The sequence below is a fragment of the Phymastichus coffea genome, unplaced genomic scaffold (assembly GCF_024137745.1).
Source record: "Phymastichus coffea isolate CEN01 unplaced genomic scaffold, Cenicafe_Pcof_1.1 PCOF00012, whole genome shotgun sequence".
NCBI classification, from domain to species: Eukaryota; Metazoa; Arthropoda; class Insecta; order Hymenoptera; family Eulophidae; genus Phymastichus; species Phymastichus coffea.
In genome coordinates this window covers 1,652,433-1,676,161 of record NW_026706823.1, presented here as the reverse complement: position 1 = coordinate 1,676,161, position 23,729 = coordinate 1,652,433, and the positions used below count along the sequence as shown (strand labels likewise).

The 23,729-nt window shown below is 35.5% G+C and overlaps 2 protein-coding genes across 5 annotated transcripts in view; one reads left to right on the top strand and one right to left on the bottom strand.

The window, feature by feature from the left end:
* Positions 1 to 23,729, top strand: part of LOC131672542 (major facilitator superfamily domain-containing protein 6) — a 671,294-nt gene that overhangs the window by 178,021 nt on the left and 469,544 nt on the right. The window lies entirely within an intron of this gene.
* On the bottom strand, positions 8,288 to 11,660 carry LOC131672525 (DNA polymerase subunit gamma-1, mitochondrial). 4 transcript variants are annotated; one of them, XM_058949811.1, is made up of 2 exons: positions 10,432 to 11,660; positions 8,288 to 10,335 (listed from the first exon to the last, which is right to left on the bottom strand). In XM_058949811.1, the coding sequence occupies exons 1-2, from the start codon at positions 11,567 to 11,569 to the stop codon at positions 8,333 to 8,335; spliced, it is 3,141 nt and encodes a 1,046-aa protein (XP_058805794.1). In that variant the 5' UTR covers positions 11,570 to 11,660; the 3' UTR covers positions 8,288 to 8,332. The 4 variants fall into 4 exon arrangements, with proteins under 4 accessions (XP_058805794.1, XP_058805811.1, XP_058805784.1 ...); XM_058949828.1 differs by having other exon boundaries at positions 8,288 to 10,902; positions 11,009 to 11,165; XM_058949819.1 differs by having other exon boundaries at positions 8,415 to 8,553; positions 8,651 to 11,660.

The following is a 23,729-nucleotide window of genomic DNA, read 5'->3' as shown; positions in this document are numbered from 1 at the left end:
TTAGAGAAAACGGGCGTGAGTTTACTCTCAGCGCGCGGCAATAGGACTTTATTGCAGTTTACCATAAAAAGGGTCGGTGCGACGGCGCGACGCGCCGGCAGTAGATATCTATCTAACTTAGCTTTTTACAAGGAGAAAGTTTGATTTACCATCTCCGAGCAGGTGTTTGAGAGAGAAAGAGAGAGAGAGAGAGAAAAAAACGTACACCACACAAATGTATACGTATGTGATGGTATACAAGAAAACTACATACAGCTAATTATGCAGTCAGAGGACAAAAGGTCAAAACCTATTTTCCCTTCCAATATTAAATATATACAGTTAATAGATAGAGCAAAATTTGAAGAATAAATTGAGTTTTCAATTTCTAAAAAATATTTAATAGATCAAAAATTATTAACAGTTAAACTTGCAGAAAAAGTTAATCTTTCAATTATTAACTTTTTAAAAATGTATTTTAAAAAAAAACTACAAGAGACGTTTTCATCTTAAAATGACCCAAATTATTTATAAAAAATTATTTTGTTGAAAAAGAATTATTTGTACACGATTATTTAAACAACTGAGTTTTAAACAAAGCCTAGGGGTTTATCGTAAAAATTATTAGTACCATTGGATTAAGCAGGTAAAAATACATAAGATTACATGGTTTTTTCTTTCTGCCGTCTTAGAGTATACGGGATGATACCCGGTTCCCGGACTAGCAGTATACGGCAGTGTCTGCCGCGCAGTGCACGGGAAAAGGCAGTGCGGTAGGAGGTAGTGCGTCAGGTTCGACTGTGTATATATATATATATATATATATATATATATATATATATATATATATATATGTATGTATGTATGTATATATTCTATAAAAAATGTATCAAAAGATTTCACAAAAATTTCCTGATAAATTTTATTAAAATTTATCAGGAAATGTTTTGTGCAATCTTTTTGTATGATGTTTTCACATTTTTTGTTTCACAGATATACAAATATATATTTACATGTACGTACAAGGGAGGCTACAGAAATGTTTCAATAAAAGTTTCTGATTATTTTTTTAAATATTTTAGAGGCATTTTAGAATATACTGCAGCAAACTTTTACGAAACATTGTTGCAATTCATAAACGGACATAAATATTCTTAAAATATTTCAATAAAATATTGCTAACATGTTTCGGACCTATCATATAACATTGCAGAAAACTTGCAGCAACCTGTTATCCTGTGTGGATTGTTCTTGACAAATTTTCATGGAAAAACTTAAGTACTGTGCTAACTTAACCGAGAAATTTTAGGCGGACACAAATTTTAACAAGTGAGCACACTTGCTGATCATGACAGGTGAGAGATAGACTAGTTCAAATTGACTAGTTAATTTGTTTAAGAATAAACATGCAAAAACTTCTTTTACTCAGTTCTTTAACATCAACATAGAATCATATATACAAAGCATTAATATCATAGTTTATAAACGAAGAGCTAGCTACGTAAAACAGGGTCGATAATTAATTGATTATGACACTTTTTACGTGCAATATTATAATAAAAGGACGAGGGATTCTCGACTTGAGAGTTGAGGAGAGAAGACGTGTGTCTGGCGCAGGACAAAAAAAAGTGTGAGAGAAGGTAAAGGATATGAGAGTAGGGAGTGAGATTGTGTTAAGAGTGGAGAAGAAGAGTTGGAAAGAGAGGAAAATAAACAAAAAAAGAGGAGACAAGAAAAAAAGGTGAGAAAGGGCGAAAATAGGAAGGATAAAGTAGATAAGTTAGGAATTGAAAATAGAAAAGAGAGGGAAAAGTAAAGTAGAAAGTAGTGGAAAAGTAAAGGTCGCGACACAGAAGAAAAAGAGTAAGAGTAGGGGAGCAGGAAACAGCGAAGGCAATGGTGCTGAAGATACTCGCAACGGGAAGCGAGGAAAATAGAAAGAAGAGAGAAATTAGAGGCGTACAAAAACCAGAAAAGGGCGAAGGAAAAGAGGTAGAAGAAGGAAAGAAAAAGAGCGAAAAGGAGGAACGGGAAGGAAAAGTGAAGAATGGTAAAAAAGAAGAGGAGATAGATAAAGGAAATAACCACCCCAAAAACACAAAAACGTTTTGAAAACGTTTTAAAAACGTTTTCTGGAAAACTTTTAAACGTTGATGACTTTCCGTGAAAAAAACGTTATTAAAACGTTTTTAAAACGTAATATATGTCCGCGAGTAATACGTTTTGAATACGTTTTACAAACGTTTTAAAAACGTTTTTTATAAAAATTTATACAATAGACCGGAATCACAATACGTTTTGACAACGTTTTAAAACGGGTGTCACAACATATTATAGAAAAATTTATACAAGAGGCCAGTATCACAATACGTTTTGAAAATGTTTAAAAACGTTTTTAAAACGTTGTCAAAACGTATTCCGATACCGGCCTATTGTATAAATTTTTATAAATAACGTTTTTAAAAGGTTTGTAAAACCTATTCAAAACGTTTTTAAAACGTTTTCAAAACGTATTGTGATACCAGCCTACTGTATAAATTTTTCTGAAAAATAGTTTAATAACGTTTTTAAAACGTTATCAAAACGTATTGTGTTATCAGTCTACTGTATACATTTTTTTGGGAAAACATTTTTTAAACGTTTTCAAAACATTTTCGAAACGTTTTTAAAACGTATTCTGATACCAGCCTATTATAGAAAATTTTCTATAAAACGTTGTGACACCTGTTTTAAAACGGTTTGAAAATGTTAAAAAACTTTTTTAAATCGTTTTCAAAATGTATTGTGATACAGGACTATTGTATAAATTTTTATGAAAAACATTTGTAAAACGTTTTTGAAGCGTTTTCAAAACGTATTACTCGCGGACATATATTACGTTTTAAAAACGTTTTAAAAACGTTTTTTTCACTAAAAGTCATCAACGTTTAAAAGTTTACCAGAAAACGTTTTTAAGACGTTTTTAAAATGTTTTGTGCTAATCGGACAGCCAAGGAAGAAGTCTAGAAGTAAGAGCGAAGAGAGCGGAGAGGAATCAGAGATGTCGAAAAAAATGGACATCACAATAAGAGAAGAGGAGATAGAAAGGAAGGAAATGTATAACGTAAAAGTGCTGATGGAAGTATAAAGGTGCTAAGAGAAGCAGAAGATGACAGAAAGGAAATGAAGGAATCTATGAAAGGAGTAATAGAAAGATTGGAAAGGAAAAATAGAAGAAAGATGGAAAATAATCGTAAAGGAATTAAAGAGAGAACAAAGAGAAGAGAGGGAGAATTATAGAGGAGAGATGAGAGAAATAAGAGAGAAAATAGAAAAAATAGAGGCCAAAAACAAAGAAGGGGAAAGAGAGGAGGGCTGGAAGATCAAACTGGAAAAGGTAGAAGAAGAAATTAAGAAAATGAAAAACGGATTGGACAGAGGGAAAAATGATGTAAAAGGAGGGAATGCGGAAACAAGAGAACAGGTAGAAATGCTGACAGAAAAAATGGAAATGGAATGCGGAAAGAATAATATAATAATTTCAAACGTAGAAGAAATGCTAGAATGGGGAAGGAATGGGTATGCGGAAAACTAGCTAAAAAAATTTAGAAATATGGAGAGAAATAGTGAATTTGAGGCAAATAGGGAAAAAGCTACAGAGGAAGGGCTGATAGGCAAAAGGGAAGCCCTGCTAAAACAAGGACATTCAACCGGATTAAAAATCCAATCCGCTTCGAGTCTATTTCTGAATCCTACAAATGACAATTTCAATTTATCAAACTGGAATCGATCTTAATCCCCTTTAATATTTTTCTATCCTGAAATTAATTATTATAATATGTAAAATTAATTTCGGGATAAAAAAACATTAAAGTGAGTTAAGATTCATTCTACTTTAATGAATTTCAACTATCATTTGTAGTATTCAGAAATGGACTCAAAGTGGATTGGATTTTTAATCCGGTTGAATGTCCTCGTTTTAGCAGGGAGGAGAGGGAAAAAATGTATCAAGTAAGACATGGGAACAAAACGGGGGTATAATGAAGAAAAAGAGTCGATTAGGGGAGAGGAAAGTTTACATGGATCAAGATTAGACGTGGAAGTAAAGGACGATAAAGGAATAAAGGCGGAGGAAGAGAGAAAGAAGTGAATGTATGGCATAACGGGCTAAGAGCAGGGGAGGAAGAATGGTAGTGGGATAAAAAAGAAGAAACACGATATTGAAAGGATGAAGAAAGTTTTACACATAAAGAAAGAAGAGAATGCGACAAGAAAGGTAGAAAGGGACAGGACAAAAAAGGATTTATTATGATTTTCTGAAACGTGGTGGGAATAGAAAACCTGGATGTAGAAGACTAGGAATACATCAGACAGCACAAGATAGTGGAACTAACGGAAACATGGATGTAGCAAGAAAGAGCATGTAAAAAATGAGAAACCGACTAAAGAGGTATAATATAGAGTGAAGAAACTCAAGAAGAGAGGGTAAAAGAGGAAGAGAAGTAGAAAGCTGTATAATGGCAGTGAGAGAGAAGAAAGGAAGCATGAGGGCGAAATAGAGGAAATGGAAGTCAGAAGAGGTATAGTGACAGAGCAAATATACGAGGTGTGTTCAAAAAGTAAGGTGACTTTTCTAATTTCATGGGCAACGTACTTTCGATTATCGATTTTTTTGTTTTGTTATGTTTCTACACTCTTCCCGAACATCTGTACCAAGTTTCATGTGTATAGCATTTTTTGTTTGGTTGTAAGAGGCGTAAAAGAAGAAAGTAAAGTTTATAAGTGTTTTGCGTGCTCGACGATTTCTTGCTATCGAAAAATATGGATCAAAGGATTTGCATCAAATTTTGTGTAAAAAATAAAATAAAGTGCTCCGAAACACTTGAAATGTTGCGGTGGCATACGGTGAAACTGTTCTGAGTAAAAAAATGTTTACAAGTGGTACAAACTCTTCCAAGATGGCCGGGAAGATGCCAATGACGAGCCTCGCTCTGGACGTCCAAGTACGTCAACAACTGATGAAAACGTTCAAGTAGTAAAGAAAATTGTTCTGGAAAATCATCGAATCACTATCAGAGAAGTTGCTGAGGATGTTGGAATATCGCTTGGCTCATGCCATGAAATTTTTTCTAACGTTTTGGGCATGAGACGTGTGTCAGCGAAGTTTGTTCCGAAATTGCTAAATTTTGACCAAAAGAACCGTCGCATGAACATCACTCAAGAACTGTTGAATGACGTCAATGACGACCCAGATTTACTCAAAAGGGTCATAACTGGTGACGAATCATGGGTATATGGTTATGATATCGAAACCAAAGTCCAATCGTTCCAATGGAAGAGCCCAAATGAACCAAGACCGAAAAAAGCACGCCAAGTTCGATCAAATGTCAAAGTTTTGCTCACTGTTTTCTTCGATTACCATGGCGTGGTGCATCAGGAGTTTTTACCATATGGACGTACGGTCAATAAACAGTATTATCTTGAAGTTATGCACCGTTTGCTAGAAGCAATACGAAGAAAACGCCCAGAATTGTGGAAAAGCAATTCATGGCTTTTGCATCACGATAATGCCCCTGCTCACTCATCTTTGCTTGTGAGAGATTTTTTGGCCAAAAACAATACCACAATCATGCCTCAGCCACCATATTCACCGGATTTGGCCCCATGTGACTTTTTCTTGTTCCCAAAACTAAAGAGACCTATGAAAGGACGGAGATTTGCAACGATTGAAGAGATAAAGACTGCATCGCTGGAAGAGCTCAAGGCTATACCGAAAAGTGCTTATGAGAAGTGCTTGGAGGATTGGAAAAACCGTTAGCATAAGTGTATTGTATCTGAGGGGGATTACTTTGAAGGGGACAACATAAATATTGATAAATAAATAAATATTTTTTCTTAAAAATACAGTCACCTTACTTTTTGAACACACCTCGTAGATAAAGAAAAAGGAAATTATAGTGGCAATAGTGTATACCTTGCACAGAAGGAAGGAGAACTATGAAATATTAAAGGAAGTTACAGAAGAAATAAGGGACGAGATAATGATAATAAGAGGGAATTTTAACACGAGAACGGGGAAGGAAGGCAGAAGATGGAAACAAAGATAGGAAAGGATGAGACAGAGGTAAAACATGAATAAATGAACGCGGTAGGGGAGATGATAAAATGGCTAGGAGAGAATGGAATGACAATAATGAACAGAAGAAAGAAGGGGTATGAGAAGGACGAGCATATATAGGGGCAAGAGGAATGTCTACGATAGATTACTTAATAGAAAATGAAGAAGGAATGTAAGAGGTCAAAAAACGAAAATAGGGAAGAGGCCTAAATGAGATCATATGCCAGTACAGGTAGAGTTGGAAAAAAGCAGATGGGAAGAACTGGAGGAATAAAAGGAAGAGAAGAAGATAATTGACTGTAACTTTGGAAACAAGTAACCTATAGAAAGAAGAGAAAAGGGATAGACGAAAGTGTAGAAAAAGAACAGTTGATAGAAATAGTGGATAGATATAGTGTAAACACTTTAACACTAACAATTAGGAGAGAAAGAGAGAAAGGAAGAGGAAGGAGAACTAGGAAGAGCAGAGATTGAAGAAGAAAAAAAGAAGGAAGAAAAAGAAGTAGTAGGGTTGGGATAATTAACTGTATGAAACGGTAAAAAGCCCCAGGGGAAGATGGAAATCCCAATGAATCGTGGAAAAAAGGGAAATCAGAGATTCCAAGGGATTTTACGGTTTGGTTGAAAAAGATATGAGACAAAACAGGATATCCAGAAGAACGGAAACGTAGAATTATTGTGCCTGCCTTCAAGAAGGCGAACAAGAAAAAAGTAGGGAATTACAGAAGAAATAACATTGATGGATTTAGGATATAAAATATATGCGGAAATTTTGAAGAGAAAACTCAATAAAGATATGAAAAATAAAAAGGATATTAAAAGATACACAAATGAGATTTAGAAGAACAAGAGGGATAATAGATGCGAAATATATGCTGTAACGGAGAATCTCGGCTAGGCCGATTTCGTCCGTTTGGCTCTCGCAAATGTCCGTGCGCCGCGCCAGGCTGAGAGTGTGTGCGTTTGGTACACACACTCATGCTTGGACCTTTTGTTTACGAGGTGCTGAACACGGGCTAAGCTGACGAGTAGAGCGAGGCAGATGGCGCAGAAGAGAGAGAGAGAGAGAGAGAGAGAGAGAGAGAGAGAACGCTCGAATTGGAGATCGCCGCGGAAAAGTTCGGGGAAGTCGCTGCTAAGCTATGAGCAGAGGAAGTCGCGCGCGCGGATAAAACCGAAGGTTACGGTTTTTCCGAAGTTGGCCCCGCGACCACGTCGACGATCGTTCGTTTTCGGATACACGCTCGGTGCGCGGACGAGTATTGGAGCGTAAGGCTGGGTCGTGCCCAGCCATGTCCCGAAGAATACCCAGCACCGGTGCATGTGGGTTGGGTTACCGACAAGGTGTGCGGGTGCGCGTGCGTGCAGTTTAGACGTGCTGCAGTACCGAGCAATAGAGGTGCGACGAAGACGACAACAGCAGCAGTCATCGAGCGAAACAACGGATTGGGGCAGTAATATTGTGGAGCGAGTGAGAGGACGAGGAAGAAGACAAACAGCTACGACAATAAACATTAGCAAGACGGTCAGCGAGGAGCACACCAGTGACGTCATACTGCGGAGCGCTCTAGCCGTCGGAGAGGCTGAAGGTCGAGGTCGGTGCCGTGTTTTTTCTCTCGTCTCTCTCTCTCTCTCTTGCATGTTTGGGCGGTTTTAGTTTTCACAAGGGAATCGGCAGGCTGACCAGCCACCGTTTCACCTTCGCGTTCGCGTTTGTTATTGTGCCGCTCGTAGTGTGTAAGTCCGAGGTCGCCGTATTGTAATCGATTGTTGACAATTAAACGACTAGTGCGTTAATCCGCTGAATCTGTGATCCCGATCTTGAATCTGTGCGTTTAACGTAGTTGTGCTCGACTCGTTATTCAGTCGTGGGAACGTCTTTTGCTTCCCGAATCCCCGAATAAATAATTTGTTCGGACGGTCGCGAGCAACCCAGACGGGTACGGCCGGAATTCTCCGTTACAATGCTAAAGAACGTAATAGGAAAGAAACTAAAAGAGGAAAAAGGGAAAGTATTCATATTCTTTGCAGATATAAGAGATATTTTCGATAAGATCAGAAGGAGAAAGATATAGATTTTAATGAAAAATGGAGGAATAAACAGGAAGCTAAGGGAGGTAATAAAGGAAATATACATTAGAATAGAGTACAAAATCAAAATAAATGGAATTAGTTATTTTAAGATTATTATTTAATTTTATTATTTCGGAATATTTCCATAGTTACAAAAAATGTAAGTAAAGAAATACAATTAATTTAAATTTTTTTATTACTAGTTGGATGTATTCCAACCAAACCATTACTTTTTTGCGTAGCATCCCAAACATTTATACTTTCTCCACAGTTGATTCCATATCCTTCCCTCAGTCCATGAGGATTCGATGGTGTTATGTAATCTTGATTAGCTTCTTTACGTAGTGCAGTATCTATTTCTACGGATGTAAAAAAGGCTACTGACATTGGAAGATCTTTCATTCCTAATTTGGATACAAAGAAACAGCGAACTAATAAATTAGTTACATGCAAGGCTAATGCAGCATTATATTTATATTTTGAAGGTACAAGGTAACGTACCTCATCATGGAATGACAAACAAAGTCGAGCTTGATCTTGCATCAACCACCGCATACTTACTAAAATAAGATGAAGAAAATCTACTGCAGCACTTTGAACAACCCAATTAATTTTTGTAGGAAGATATTTGTAAGAAACTTCTTTTTCTAAAGCTCGACTTAATCTAGCATTTAAAAATGGTGTCTTTGGATTCTCTTGCTTAGCAATACTTTCTAAACTATTGAACATTGCTGATTCAGTACCGCCGAACCATTTTCCTTGTTTAAATAATTCATTTACAGACTTCCTATGCAATTTAGCAATTTTAAAAGCATCACTGGCTGTGTATATTTTATTAGGATAAGTTTTGGATATGAAAGTTTGTTTAAGATGATATACCCTTTCACCTTTAGTCATTAAAAACATTTTTCTTGATTTTTTCAGTGCATTTTCGTCTGTCATTAAAGGATTAAATTGTTTTAACAATCTTTCAGCAAATTTTTGCCCTGCCCCATATATGCGAGCATAATTAATTACTTTTGCTTGATCTCTAGAAATACCAATCGCTTTAGCAGTAATACTATGCATATCTGTACCACTAGATTTGTTACCAATTAGAGTCATCCAACTAAATGGAGTTGCACCATGGATTTTTAAATTAGAAAATGAATCTCCAATAATAGAAGCAATCCAAAGCTCTTGGCTATCAACATCAGCACCAACAATATTATAATGTTGAGGAGCATTTATCATAGCTCTTAACTCTGAACCAATTCTATCAAATTGTGCATTTGAAGCTGTCATCCAAGTTGATTCTACAGCACGGCGAGTTACTGTTCCTGCAACAATAACTTGTGGCAGCAGAATTCCAATATTACCAAGCTTTTTATTTACTTTTGTACTATTTGTTACTTTTGAACTACTATTATCCAACCATATAATAGTTTGAGATAGAATCCTGTCTCTATTATTTTTCCAATATGAAGACATTCGAGCAATTTCGATAATTCTTGAAGAACTACGATTAATCCCAATTAATTTTTTTTCTGAAAAAATATTTATAAAATCTTTAGCTAAAGGATTACCAACATTCGAAAAGAGTCCATCTTTATGAGGCAATTTGAAAAAAGTATAATTTGTCGAATACGAAAGCATATTCTTCATATCATATGATTCAGATGAATTCATTTCATTAAATTTATTGCATGCAACTTGCTTAGTGTTGATTGAAGAATTAGTTTGTTCTGTTATAGAATGCATAAATAAATTATAATTTCCATCAGGCACTGAGAATCCCCAACCATATTGTTTAATATGATGAAGAGGAAATTGTTCCCATTTAAGGCCTAAAAGTTTTGGAGTGATGAGCATTGACGTACTAATATTAAGTTTTACAGGCATTAAATTTACTGGTTTAGATTTCAAATTAAAAAGTTTGCGGTACCAATCTGGATATCCTGGTATATGCGGTAATTTTTTTGGGATATAACATTTTAATCTATATAAATAGTCAAATTTTTCTTCTAATGATCTAATACTATGAATATTGATTACACATGAGTCAACATTTTTAATGATGTTACTTTTTAACTTGAAATCCTTAATTTTCCAATTTTGATCCCACATCCAAGGATCCTTTTTATACTGATCATCAATCATTAATCTACAAGTTTGATCTGCTTGCCTTGATAAACAAATTTTACTTTCTAAATTCAAATCATTATAAATTGTTTCTGATTCTTCTAAGTATTTTTTCCAATTATAGTTTACAGGCAAATAAACCGAATTAAGTTCTAACATACCTGCTAATGTAGCAGGATGAGGAAATCTTTCTGTAAATATTGGTAACATTTTTTTAAATATACTATGAGTTGCTGTAATATCGGATGCGCAATAAAACATCAGTTTATTAAATTCCTTTTTTATTTGAAATATATCTCCATCAATAAAAATATTTCGAACAGTTTTATCCAATTCAATACCACAGTAAAGTTTGTAAACATCTGATAAATTATTTAGAGAAGATAAATTATGCAATTTACTGTTTGACATATTACAACTACTTTTTGATCGAAGAATAGATCTTTGATAACTACTAGTTCCACTAATGCAAACATGCAATGACATTGTATCTAAAAATTTAGTAGCAGTCTTATTTATCCAATATTGCTCCTTTATTCGTACACGATCAAAAGATACATTATGACCAATAACAATTTTAGGCATTAATTGAAATTGTGACAAATTTATACCACTATCTGTATTTGAACTTTCTAAAGGAATAAGAAGATCAGGTGTCAATGTTTTATTCATGAAACTTGAACAATTACCTTCAATTAGTTGTTTTGAAACCCAACTATACCATGAATTTGTACTTACTGCAATTGCTAATACTGGTAAAGGTCCATTTTTTAGACATATTTCTACATCTAGAATTAACTCTTGTTCACGTGGATATTCTACTAATTCATATCCTGGATTTAGATAACGTACCCATCCTTGTTCTAAATTAAAAGATTCTGGCATTGGTGGTAGATCTTTGAAATTCTCAATCAAACTACGGTAAGGATAAATTTGTTCTAAGGCAATTTGTTTGAAATGTTCCTCAATATCAAGACCTTTCAAATCAGGTATATTAATATTAATATCTGATATTTTAAATTTATTGTTTTCAGTGTAAATTCCAAATTTTTTAAGTTCACTTTTGATTGACTGTATGTCCTCATTATTTTTAAATTCTTGATTGGCAACATCACCAAATATTTTTTTATATAAACTAATCGGTAACATTTGAAGATTCATTTCATTGAACCGAGTTTCATTCATGGATATATGGTTTAATTTATTATTGGTGCAATATCCATTCTTATTACAATAGCATGCTTTAAACAACTTTTGATGAAACTTTAAACAACTAAAAAGGTGTGACTTGAATTCCATAGTAATCTAAAATCCAAGAGACAGAACGAATTAATGCCTAAAAGTTAATTCATAAAAGAGAGCTAGGTCATTTATAGAAAGATTTGGACATTTAGGAATTATATTATATTCCGATTTAAATAATATACATACACTAAACAGCAACCGTAGCCTACTCTGCAAGTTGACGCATGCGCAAGACGATTATTCTGATTGCATATGATACTAATTACATTATTCAAATTTTTGTTTAAATAATGTACTTTTTTAAATATACTTTAACGGGGTAAATTTCTTGTAATAGTGAGCAATGTTTTAAGATCTTAAAATTGTACAAATATTGATATTTCGTCAAGATATCGTTTAAAGTTTGCGTAAATAACACTTTAATATTTTGTTCTTAAAAACGTAATGAAAATGTAATTGAGCAAATTCGACTGTATTGAAAATTATTTTTTTTGTAATTTTAAGTATTCTATTCTATTCTATATATATTTATTGGCTCCGGTTTCCCATACGGCCATCAACTGACATGTGGCGCTTGTGCGCCGAGAGAGCGAATTTGGCGGAACTTTTGAAAAAGTGAGTAGAAAAGATCAGAAATTGAATAGAATAAAGTTTAAGCTAGAAAAGAGGAAAAGATTGATAATTAGTTCGTAGTGATAATAGTAGTAATAGTGTTAGTAGTGAAAATTAAGTACATCATAAAAGTATCTCAGCGCTTTTGAGAAATTTGCATAAAATTTCTATATGGGATGGTTTGGGATCTGAAAGGAATTGTGAAATTGTATAAGGCGGGAAGATCTTTGTTTTCATCAGTTTAAAAAGTAACAATTTTCGATGATTGTCAAAGCGTTCGCAGGACCAAAAAACATGATTAAGGTCTTCATTGTCCTTGCCACAAGGACATAAGGGAGATTGAACTAAATTTTTTCTATGTAAGCTGTATGCTAGACTGTAGTGGTTGCTTCTCATGCGTACTGTGGTGTCCTGCACAAGGTAGTGTTGTTAAACCAGGGTTTGGAAGAATGACTAAAGTAGTTTTGGAAGTATTGGACTCCTTTGTTTACGTCCACTCGTGTTAGGAATTTCTTGAATTTATCTCTATAGAGATTGTTAGTGAATTGGCGTAGGTCCGAATGAGGTATTAAGTTGGATGGACTAATACCTGAACCGCAAGCTTGTGTGGCAAGAATGTCTGCTGTTTCATTGCCAGGAATACCTTTATGACTTGGAATCTAAGCAAAAATTACTTCTTGATGGTTCTGGAGAATTTCTAGAAGTCTTGTTTTTATTCTGAATATTGTAATATGCGTGGAGTCGATAATTGCTTCTTGGTGGGTAAGGCAGAGGAGCGCACTAAGAGAGTCCGTGAAAATGATAGATTTGCTAATTTTCTTGAGAATAATTAGTTCTAGTGTAAATTGAATTGCTAAAGCTTCTGCTGAGAAGATGGAATTGTGTGGATCAATTTTAAATTTAAGATTAAGGTCTAAAGGGTCTGGGCCATGGTCTGGGCTATGAATGGCTAAACCAACATACAATCCAGTATCTTTTTTTGATCCGTCTGTATAGAATGGAGTGTGTGATTGTAAAAGATCGCTAAATTGATGAATAAACTCAGTTGGCGGGTTATCAGCTTTGGCAATGGTTTCACCTTTGTCGAGGATAATGGTTGACTCTGTCTGTTGTGCTTCCAAGGAAAAAACGTAGCATGGAGGTATAGGGCTAGAATAAACCTTTTTTTGAAAGCGTTTGAGCTTAGTAAAGGCTTTAAGAAGAGGAAGATTGTGAATATATCGAGGAGAGCTTTTTTTTAACGAGTCTGCCAAGTTTGAGATAGCAATAGTCGCTGGATGATTCGTTGTCGAGAATGAGCGTATTATATAGTTGTACGCAAGTTTCTCTTGTCGAAGCTGAAGAGGATAAACTTGCGATTCTGCGTATACAATTCGATTAGGGGTCGTATTTCTTAAACCTAAAGCAAATCTAAGAGCACGTCTTTGTAAAACGTTAATTTTTTCGAAGAAAGAATTTGTATTGCTTGGGATGCAGCATAGACCATAGTCTATAGCTGCCGAGACTATAGATTTGTAAATGAGTAAGAGCGATCTGGGGTGACCTCTCCACCATGTGGTACGTAGAGATCTTATAATGTTTATGCTCGGTGAAATTTTTTTAACTATGTGGTTAAGATGAGTTGACCATGATAGATTCTTATCCAGTGTTAATCCAAGAAACTTGGCGCTGTTAGAGACAGGTATTTGAATAGAGTCAACTGTAACTGAAAGGTTCGAAAAATCAGAATCTTTGTGATTTGTGTGAATTACTATGTTGGTTTTTTCTAGCGATAGAGAAAGACCAATCTTTTGGAGAAATAGGTTTACTCTTTTCAAGTTACGTTCTAGAATTTTAAGAGCAACTTTTGGATCTTTGTGAGTGACAATAAGGGCGATATCATCAGCAAATTGTAGACAGTCGCATCCAATGAGAATATAGATGAGTTGACTAACACTGATGCTATAAAGAGTCGGGCTGGAGACGCAACCCTGTGGGACACCCTTTCTGGTTACAAAAGGGCCAGTAATTTCACCATTTATGTTGAAGTAAATCAGTCTTTCACCTGTTAGGTTGTAATAGAATTTGCAAATTGTTTCTGGAAGACCTAGGTCTTTCAATAAATAAACGAGGGAAGTAGGGTCTACGTCATCAAAAGCACTTTTGACATCGAGATAGGCTACAGTGGTGTAAAGTCCGTTGGTGAATCCTGAATAGATTTTTGTAGTAAGAATCGAGAGGTTGTCAGCACAAGATCTTGATTTGCGGAAACCGAACTGTGACAATGGTAACTTGACGTTGTGTTCAAGCCACCAAGAGAGTCTAACTTGAATCATCTTTTCGAATAGTTTAAGCGTTGCAGATGCGAGTGAGATTGGTCTGAATTTATTTTTACCTGGTTTGGGAATAAAGAAAATGAGAAATTCCTTCCGAGATTTCGGGAATGAACCTGAGAAGTAGATTTCGTTAAAAGATTGGAGTAGTTCATGAATAACATTATCCGGTAAGTTGAATATAATCCGATAATCTATTTTATCGAGACCTGTAGCAGAGTTTAACCTCTTTGAGCATGATTTTACGGCAGATTTGATCTCAAGTAGTGGGAATGGTTTGTTGAATAATTGCGTTGTTTCTTCTGATGCAAGGAATGAGCTTGGAAAGTTCTGTGGTGTGCAGGAACTAGGACAAATAGTGTCAATCATAAGATTTTGGGCTTCGATATTCTTCAAATTGTTTCATGCTTGAGGAGCACCAAGTGATCGGTGGCGAAATTTTTTGATTGTTTGAAAAATAGTTGTAATTGGAGTGAATGGACTGATTGTTTCACAGAACTTGATAAAGGCAGTTGCTTTAGCCTGTTTAAAAATGTTTTTGGCGTGTTTTTCAGCTGAAATAAGCTCATCTAGAAGCCTTGGATCGTGACAAAAGTTTTTTAGTGCTGCCCTTCTTTGTTTGTTTGCGTTCTCGCAGTCATCATCCCACCAAGGAGCATTTGGTCGTTTAATGCGTTTATTTCTCTTTTTTGACGGGTGAGAAGTGTCTTGAATATCTAGGGAACGAGGGGGGGAAAGAACATGTTCGATAGCTTTCTTGATAATTGAAATTACTTCTGAGTATCTGTCGGAATAAGTATTATTATCAGAGTCGAAATCAAATCGAACATTTTTGAGATAATCGCAAAATGGTAACCAGTCTGCAGACGACTTAAACTTTTTGAAATTATATCGAAGGTTTGGGATGGGTTTTGGGGGATATAAAGGAATGCCAATGGTGATGGTAATAGGGTAGTGATCGCTTCCAAAATTATCATCTTCCACAAACCAATCACTTAAGGTGTATAAGTGAGGTGAAACGAATGATAAGTCAAGATGTGTAGGATTATTGGGATTGATTTTGTTAATGTAAGTAGGAGTGCCATCATTTAGCAAAAGTAGGTCACTATCCGTAAAAGTAGAGAGAAGACTGTCTCCAATTCTATCAACAGAAGAACTACCCCATGCCACATTGCAGCAATTAAAATCGCCACCTATAAATATTGATTTGAATTGACTCAGAGAATCAGTTAAAAGCTGCCAGTGTGTTAGAGGAAACATTTCATTTGATGGTGGTCTGTACACGGCGACAATAGTTAAGTCGAATTGACTAAGTTTAATTGTTACCGCTAAGGTTTCTACAACGTTTAGTATGCTCGGAATGTTATAATTTTCAATGTCAAAGAGAATGTAATTTTTAAGAGCGATCGCAATCCCTCCTCCTTTACTGTCTGGTCTATCCCGTCGTATAAAAGTGAATTCTTTTATTTTCATATTGTAGTTTTCATTTGCCTTCGTTTCAAGGAGAATAATAACATCATAATCTAGTGAAATTTCTTGCAAATAAGGTCGTCTCTGAGTGAAAGAATTACAATTCCATTGTAAGATGCGAAGTGGTGTATTGGTGTTTTTAGAGGCCATTTTGAGATTTGGAGATTTTGGCGAATAATTCTTGGAAGTCAGCGGCGACGTTTGTATTTGATTGGGTAATTAAAGGAATAATGATATTAGATGTGATTTCTAAAAGAAGGGCAAGAGCTTGGGAAGCGTTTTTTGGTGTCTCAAAGAAGCTATAATCCTTATCCGGGTCAAAGTTTGGGAGAATCATCTCATCGGCTTCGTTTGTTGGAGAAGACGAGAGAGTCGTTACAATATTTTTTTGTAGTCTGTATTGAGCATTCGAGGGGGAAGATTCAGAGTTCATCGGTGGGCAGGATGCAGCACGGGTGATACGAGTACGTTGAGTGTTAGTGCTATTGGAAACTGGTGTAGTAAGAGGTTGTGATGCAAACACGAATCCAGCGTTAGGATGACTAGGATGCTGATAAACTTGCGACTGACAGGAAGGTACGAAGTTGGAGGTGCTTTTTCTAATTGAATTACTAGGTTGAGAACCAGCAAAACTATAGTTGGGAGACTGTGGTGAAGGTAGAAAGTTTGAGGGGTGGTGTCCTGATGTATGGACGTTAACTGAGCTAGGTCGAGAAGGAGGTCGCGCAAGAGGTTGAGTAGTAGTACCGCCATTGTCTGGTAAAGGTTGCCTAAAAACAGCTGCGTATGAGCTAGAGAGTTGGTGTTGATGAGGCGTTGAATTGCTGGATAACTGGCATGAACGATCGATAGGGGGAAACTGTGCTGTCGTTGGGGGAGGAGGGGGTGGGCAGTTTCTGGGAAGTTTTCTCTTATGGATTGCCAAAGCTCTAGACTGATATTGGGGAGGATGTTGCATCAAGTAAATGTTAAGAGCTTCTTGAACTGATAAGTTATTGTGTGCAGCGAATTTTCTAACTTCTTGTTGGTACAAATATTCTAGGCAATCCTTTGAACTTGGCAAATGATCACCTTGACAATTCTTGCAAATAGGGGGAAGGTCAGCACGAGGGCAAAGATCTGTCTGCTCCTTAGGATCATGTGCATGTTTGCCACATTTTTCACAGAGAGGCTTACTTTTGCATTCATTTTTTTAGATGCCCATATATGAAGCAGTTGTGACACATTTTAGACGGCAGAACATAAATTTGAACTGAGTGGCTCACAGAATAAAGATAAATATTCGGAGGAAGGGATTGGCCTTCAAAGGTAAGTTTAATGGACTGGGTAGGAATAAGACCTGTAGTTTTGTCTGGTTTTACTCCTTTTCGGTGAAGTCTTCTCACTTCTAATAACGGAGAGGATGATTGAATCATGTGTAATAATTGTGTGGCCGATAAGTCATGAGGTACACCTCTTATCAAGCCTTGAGTGTTGCAACGAGATGATGGGACAAAAGCTCTGTAATTATTCTGAGCAAGAACAGGGTCTTTGAGAAGGCGATTGGCAGCTATTCGAGTTTTAAGAGTTACAGCTATCTTGAAGGAACCAGAAGATACAATAGCTCCTGGAAATATGGACTCACTCGATTTGGAAAGAATACAACCTAATTTAGTAGCATTCATACCGTTTTTGACTAATTCCTTGTTAATGGCTTCTATAAAAACTACAAAAGGACTATTATTATATTGTGTGTACTGATTAGTCGAGTCGGGTGGACATTCTACTTTTGCAAAGTAGAAATCTGGTTCTACCGGTGTTTGAGATGGAGACTTTGACTGCGTAAGCAAAACATTATCTTGAGATAAGGATTCATTAACTTCAGAATTACTGATTTGTTTAGTAGATTCCTTCAGTGGTGGCTGATCTTTGTTTTGTTCAGTATATTCCTTTGACAATAACTGATTTAACAGATTTTCATTTTGGCCATTGGAGGTTATGTCAATAGCTTCAACTCCAACCTCTTGTATATCCATAAGATCAGAATCATCTGATAGTTCTGACTTTCCAATAGACTTTGAAAGAGTCATTTCTTTCTCTTCAGTAAGCTCAGAGGGTTTTACTTTTTCTTTTTTGATAAACTTTGGTTTTTTTAGGGGTTCAGAAAGGTTTGAATTTTTTCTTTTAGAAATAGTAATAAATTTCGGTGTAGGAATTTTGCCTTTTTTTCTTCTGGTCATATCTGTGCCGGCTACTTCTGGATAGGGTGCAGAGAACTCATCTGGTGTATTAATAAAGGACGCTTGGTGGCCAGAGGCCACCGCAAAGAGGTTATCTTGTGATAACAGGTTTAAGTAGTAATTTTGAGCAGATTTATGAGCAATTTTTATGATGTAGATAGATAAATATTAAAAAGGGATAGATAAAAATAAGAAGAAGTAAAGGAAATTAAAGGTATATAAAAAAATAAACCAAAAGTGTGCCTGCAATCTCGAACGCGTAGTGTCACTGTCGATGACCGTCATGGACTCTAATTTTAAGTATTTTCCGGGGCTGATCTGGGGGTGATAACAACACCAATATAACTGCACAGTTACGTGTGCGCCGACAATTGGCAAAGTAACAATACCGATGCACCTACTTGATAGCTATAAAAGGAAGTTGAGCAACGCTCAACAATTTGAAAATTAGTATGAAAAATGATATAAATTAATTGAAAAAAATGTTCTTAGCATTTGACGGCGTGAAAAGTGTATGAAATTTATAGAAAAATATGTATCAAATTTTTTTAAATATAAACGGTATTAAATAATTGTCAGAATGTTTTTACATTTTATTTCTAAGTATAGCGAAAGTTTTCTGCAATTTCGTATCATGTTGCAATTATCTATTGTTATTGGTATTTTTTGGCAAATAAACATAACAATAAAAATGGGCATAGTTCGTGATTTAGAAATCAATATAAATGACATTGACAATTTTAGGAGAAAGTAAAAGGCCTTTAATCGAAGGAGAAGTGGTGTTTTTACCTGATCACATAATTGTTTGCGGTTGGAAGCTCCGCGAAGACAACAAAATCACGATCGAGTCGTATGTAATCTAAACATCGAAAATAGACGAGAAACCCACATGAAGTGCATATTCAAATATCGGTCAGTAACTCTCAAAAAGATTATTATTTGTGAATGTTATGTCCAGCAGGTTTCGGTCGGAAGTGCAAACACATTTTTGCAACTTTGCTTTACATAAATAAGTCAACCGATATTTTGCATGATAACAAAATTGTTGTATTAAATTAATTGAAAATTTCGAAATGTTATATGTATATTGAAAGTGATAGGGTACATTTTTTTTATTATTACCCTAAGTTTATTTACAATCTATCTCACGTATTGAGACAATAAGTAAATATTGTTGCTATTTGAATATACATATAATAAACAGCAGTATACTCCAGTGAGTATACTTTCTTTGTTTTATAATATGATTGAAATAATTATGTTAATTTATTTGCGCATTCATTAGTTTACGTTTTTTTAGTCTGGTGTTGGCAATGGATGTCTTGAGAAGTTTTTTGACAAGTTGTTTGGGTGGTCTTGGATTCTGGAATTATATTCTGCCTATAATTTTGTAATTTCTTCTTTAACTGTAGATATCTGTAAATCATTTCAGATAATTTCATTTGGTACAAACCGTGGGGCCCGTGCTATATTGCGTAGGACTTTCGATTGAAATCTTCCTGAAATTTCGATATTCGAGTTGTCCAGACTGGTTTAAGTACAGCTTTATACGAGGTGTGTTCAAAAAGTAAGGTGACTTTGTATTTTTAAGAAAAAATATTTATTTATTTATCAATATTTATGTTGTCCCCTTCAAAGTAATCCCCCTGAGATACAATACACTTATGCTAACGGTTTTTCCAATCCTCAATACACTTCTCATAAGCACTTTTCGGTATAGCCTTGAGCTCTTCCAGCGATGCAGTCTTTATCTCTTCAATCGTTGCAAATCTCCGTCCTTTCATAGGTCTCTTTAGTTTTGGGAACAAGAAAAAGTCACATGGGGCCAAATCCGGTAAATATGGTGGCTGAGGCATGATTGTGGTGTTGTTTTTGGCCAAAAAATCTCTCATAAGCAAAGATGAGTGAGCAGGGGAATTATCGTGATGCAAAAGCCATGAATTGCTTTTCCACAATTCTGGGCGTTTTCTTCGTATTGCTTCTAGCAAACGGTGCATAACTTCAAGATAATACTGTTTATTGACCGTACGTCCATATGGTAAAAACTCCTGATGCACCACGCCATGGTAATCGAAGAAAACAGTGAGCAAACCTTTGACGTTTGATCGAACTTGGCGTGCTTTTTTCGGTCTTGGCTCATCTGGGCTCTTCCATTGGGACGATTGAACTTTGGTTTCGATATCATAATCATATATCCATGATTCGTCACCAGTTATAACCCTTTTGAGTAAATCTGGGTCGTCATTGACGTCATTCAACAGTTCTTGAGTGATGTTCATGCGACGGTTCTTTTGGTCAAAATTTAGCAATTTCGGAACAAACTTCGCTGACTCACGTCTCATGCCCAAAACGTTAGAAAAAATTTCATGGCACGAGCCAAGCGATATTCCAACATCCTCAGCAACTTTTCTGATAGTGATTCGACGATTTTCCAGAACAATTTTCTTTACTACTTGAACGTTTTCATCAGTTGTTGACGTACTTGGGCGTCCAGAGCGAGGCTCGTCATTGGCATCTTCCCGACCATCTTGGAAGAGTTTGTACCACTTGTAAACATTTTTTTACTCAGAACAGTTTCACCGTATGCCACCATCAACATTTCAAGTGTTTCGGAGCACTTTATTTTATTTTTTACACAAAATTTAATGCAAATCCTTTGATCCATATTTTTCGATAGCAAGAAATCGCCGAGCTCGCAAAACACTTATAAACTTTACGCCTCTCACCACCAAACAAAAAATGCTATACACTTGAAACTTGGTACAGATGTTTGGGAAGAGTGTAGGAACATAACAAAACAAAAAAATCGATAATCGAAAGTACGTTGCCCATGAAATTTAAAAGTCACCTTACTTTTTGAACACACCTCGTATAACAACAGTTTGTTTTCAATTGTCAGCTTCGGTTTTGTTCCGATGAGCCAGTACATTTTTCTCCATTTTAAACCTAACTATTTACGTTTAGTAAATATACATTATCTTTCTACCCCAATAACACAAAAACGTTTTAAAAACGTTTCAAAAACGTTTTCTGGAAAACTTTTAAACGTTGAAGACTTTTAGTGGCAAAAACGTTATTAAAACGTTATTAAAACGTAATATATATCCGCGAGTAATACGTTTTGAATACGTTTGACAAACGTTTTAAAAACGTTGTCAAAACGTATTCTGATACCGGCCTATGGTATAAATTTTGATAAAAAACGTTTTTAAAAGGTTTGTAAAACGTATTCAACAAGTTTTTAAAACGTTTTCAAAACATATTGTGATACCAGCCTACTGTATAAATTTTTCTGAAAAACAGTTTAATAACGTTTTCAAAACGTTGTCAAAACGTATTGTGTTATTAGTCTACTATATACATTTTTTGGGAAAACGTTTTTAAAACTCTTAACCACTTTTTCCTTAACCCTCGAGCTGGTTACCCTACCACGCCGTAACCCGTAACTCCTACACCCTAATTTTATCAACCCTCGAGTTGGTTACCCTGTCACGCTGTAACCCCAAACTCTTAACCTCAATTTCTTTAACCCTCGAGCTTGTTACCCTGTCACGCTCTAACCCCGAACTTCTACACCCGAATTTCATTAATCCTCGAGCTGGTTACCCTGCCACGCTGTAACCTCGAACTCCTGCACCCGAATTTCATCATTCCTTGAGCTGGTTACCCTGTCACGCTGTAACCCCAAATTCTTAACCCCAATTTCCTTAACCCTCGAGCTGGTTACCCTGCCACGCTCTAACCCTGAACTCCTACACCCGAATTTCATCAATCCTCGAGTTGGTTACCCTACCACGCTGTAACCCGTAACTCCTACCTCCCAATTTGATCAACCATCGAGCTGGTTACCCTGCTCTTTCCAATTTTCTAGTCCGAAACCCGGTTCTCTGTTATTCATAATCCCAATTTCGACATATTTGTAATATCACTGAAGAAAAGGATATAGGCGAAATAATTGTAGAAGATATGGTTAAATTTATTTTATTTTTATGTTATCTTTACGTTATATTAATTCGTCATTTCATCTGATATTGAGATTTCATTTTTTGAGTATAAATAGACGATCCGCGCTCATTATTACTGTACATATTGTGAACAATAATGATACTCTATAAATAAATGCTGTAGACATATTAGTTTCTTGCACCATCCATTTTTTATAATTGCTATTTTCTCACAAATCTCGCAGATAGGTTGTTCTGAAATTTCGAAGCAATTTCAACAGGATTGTCGAACGAATCAGGTTTTTTATCCAAGTACCCACTTTTATACCAAGCATATTTAAATATGCTTTTGAATCTAGGTGAAGATAATTGATTATGTCTGATAGACTGTAATTTTATAATATTATTCCTCCCATGTAAACTGATGTCTGATCCGAATAAAATAATGGCATCAGATATTTTTCCTACAAAGTTTTTCCAAAATCGAAAACCGAATACATCCTGTCGTTGAATTTTGCCTGTCTTACCCTTAGGAATTGTCATCAATCGAAAATTTGTATCTGCTGGTGTCACTTCTCTTACAGTTCGTTCACACTGTCCACTCCTTGAGTCTAGTAATATAACTGCTGTTTTCCCATAGTCAGGAAAAAATACATATTGCAACCATGTTTGAAGTAATTCACTCGACAGCTTTCCTGATGCACTTGCTGACAAAAATATATTAGGTACATTGAATAGTTTTTTTGAAGCAATGGGTCCAAACTCTCCGTTTGTTTCTTTTAATACCATAAAAGGGGTGATCGCAATGGACCTTCTGCAGATATTGTCAGTTAAATCGTATATGCGTAGTCGATGATACTGATTGTACTATTGATTCGACTGTCTTCTTACCTTTTTCGCTCAATGTTCTGCCAGTATACATTTCTAAATTGAATCCACTTTGATCGGAATTATATATGTTACTTGCACTTTTGGTTGATAATTTTGTTTTTATGAGGTTGATAAAATTTTGACCATCTAACTTTAAACTAGCCTCATTTTCAACAGATACTTTAGTCACATATTTAGTTATTTTACGCGATACAATTTTATGCTTTTTTTTGAATAGTAATATCCAATTGGGTGATGCTTTAAACCAAGGCATCTAACTTATACTTTTTTTGTAAAGCCCATCTTTTAAGATCTAAATCATGCACTGTTAACTTCCGATCTAGAGCATCTTTGAGTTGTCGTAAAGTTTATTCTGAAACTTTAAACAGATTCTCTCTTTTGGTCCCGCCTGTTAAAATTTGCTGTTTCCATGTTCTCAACTGACGTTCTGACGAAACTTGTTTATATTTACTCTGGACAGAACTTATAGATAGTTTCTTTTTCTTATCACTTTCCCAGTATTCAACAGCTTTTCTTTGATATCCATCGTCGAGTATCGTATTTGTTACCGTACAAGTAGGTACCTCGGCATAGTCTACACCATGTATTTCTTCAAATTGATCGTCAATTACTTCTGGATTAATATCAAAATCATCATCCAGGAAACATAAGTTCTCACTTGTCTCACATTCAATACCTGAATTCATTTCAATTCTTTTTCTCAATATATCTTCAACATAATCGTGTAGCTGCTTCTCTGCATCGTTTAATATGGGTATGCTTTCTA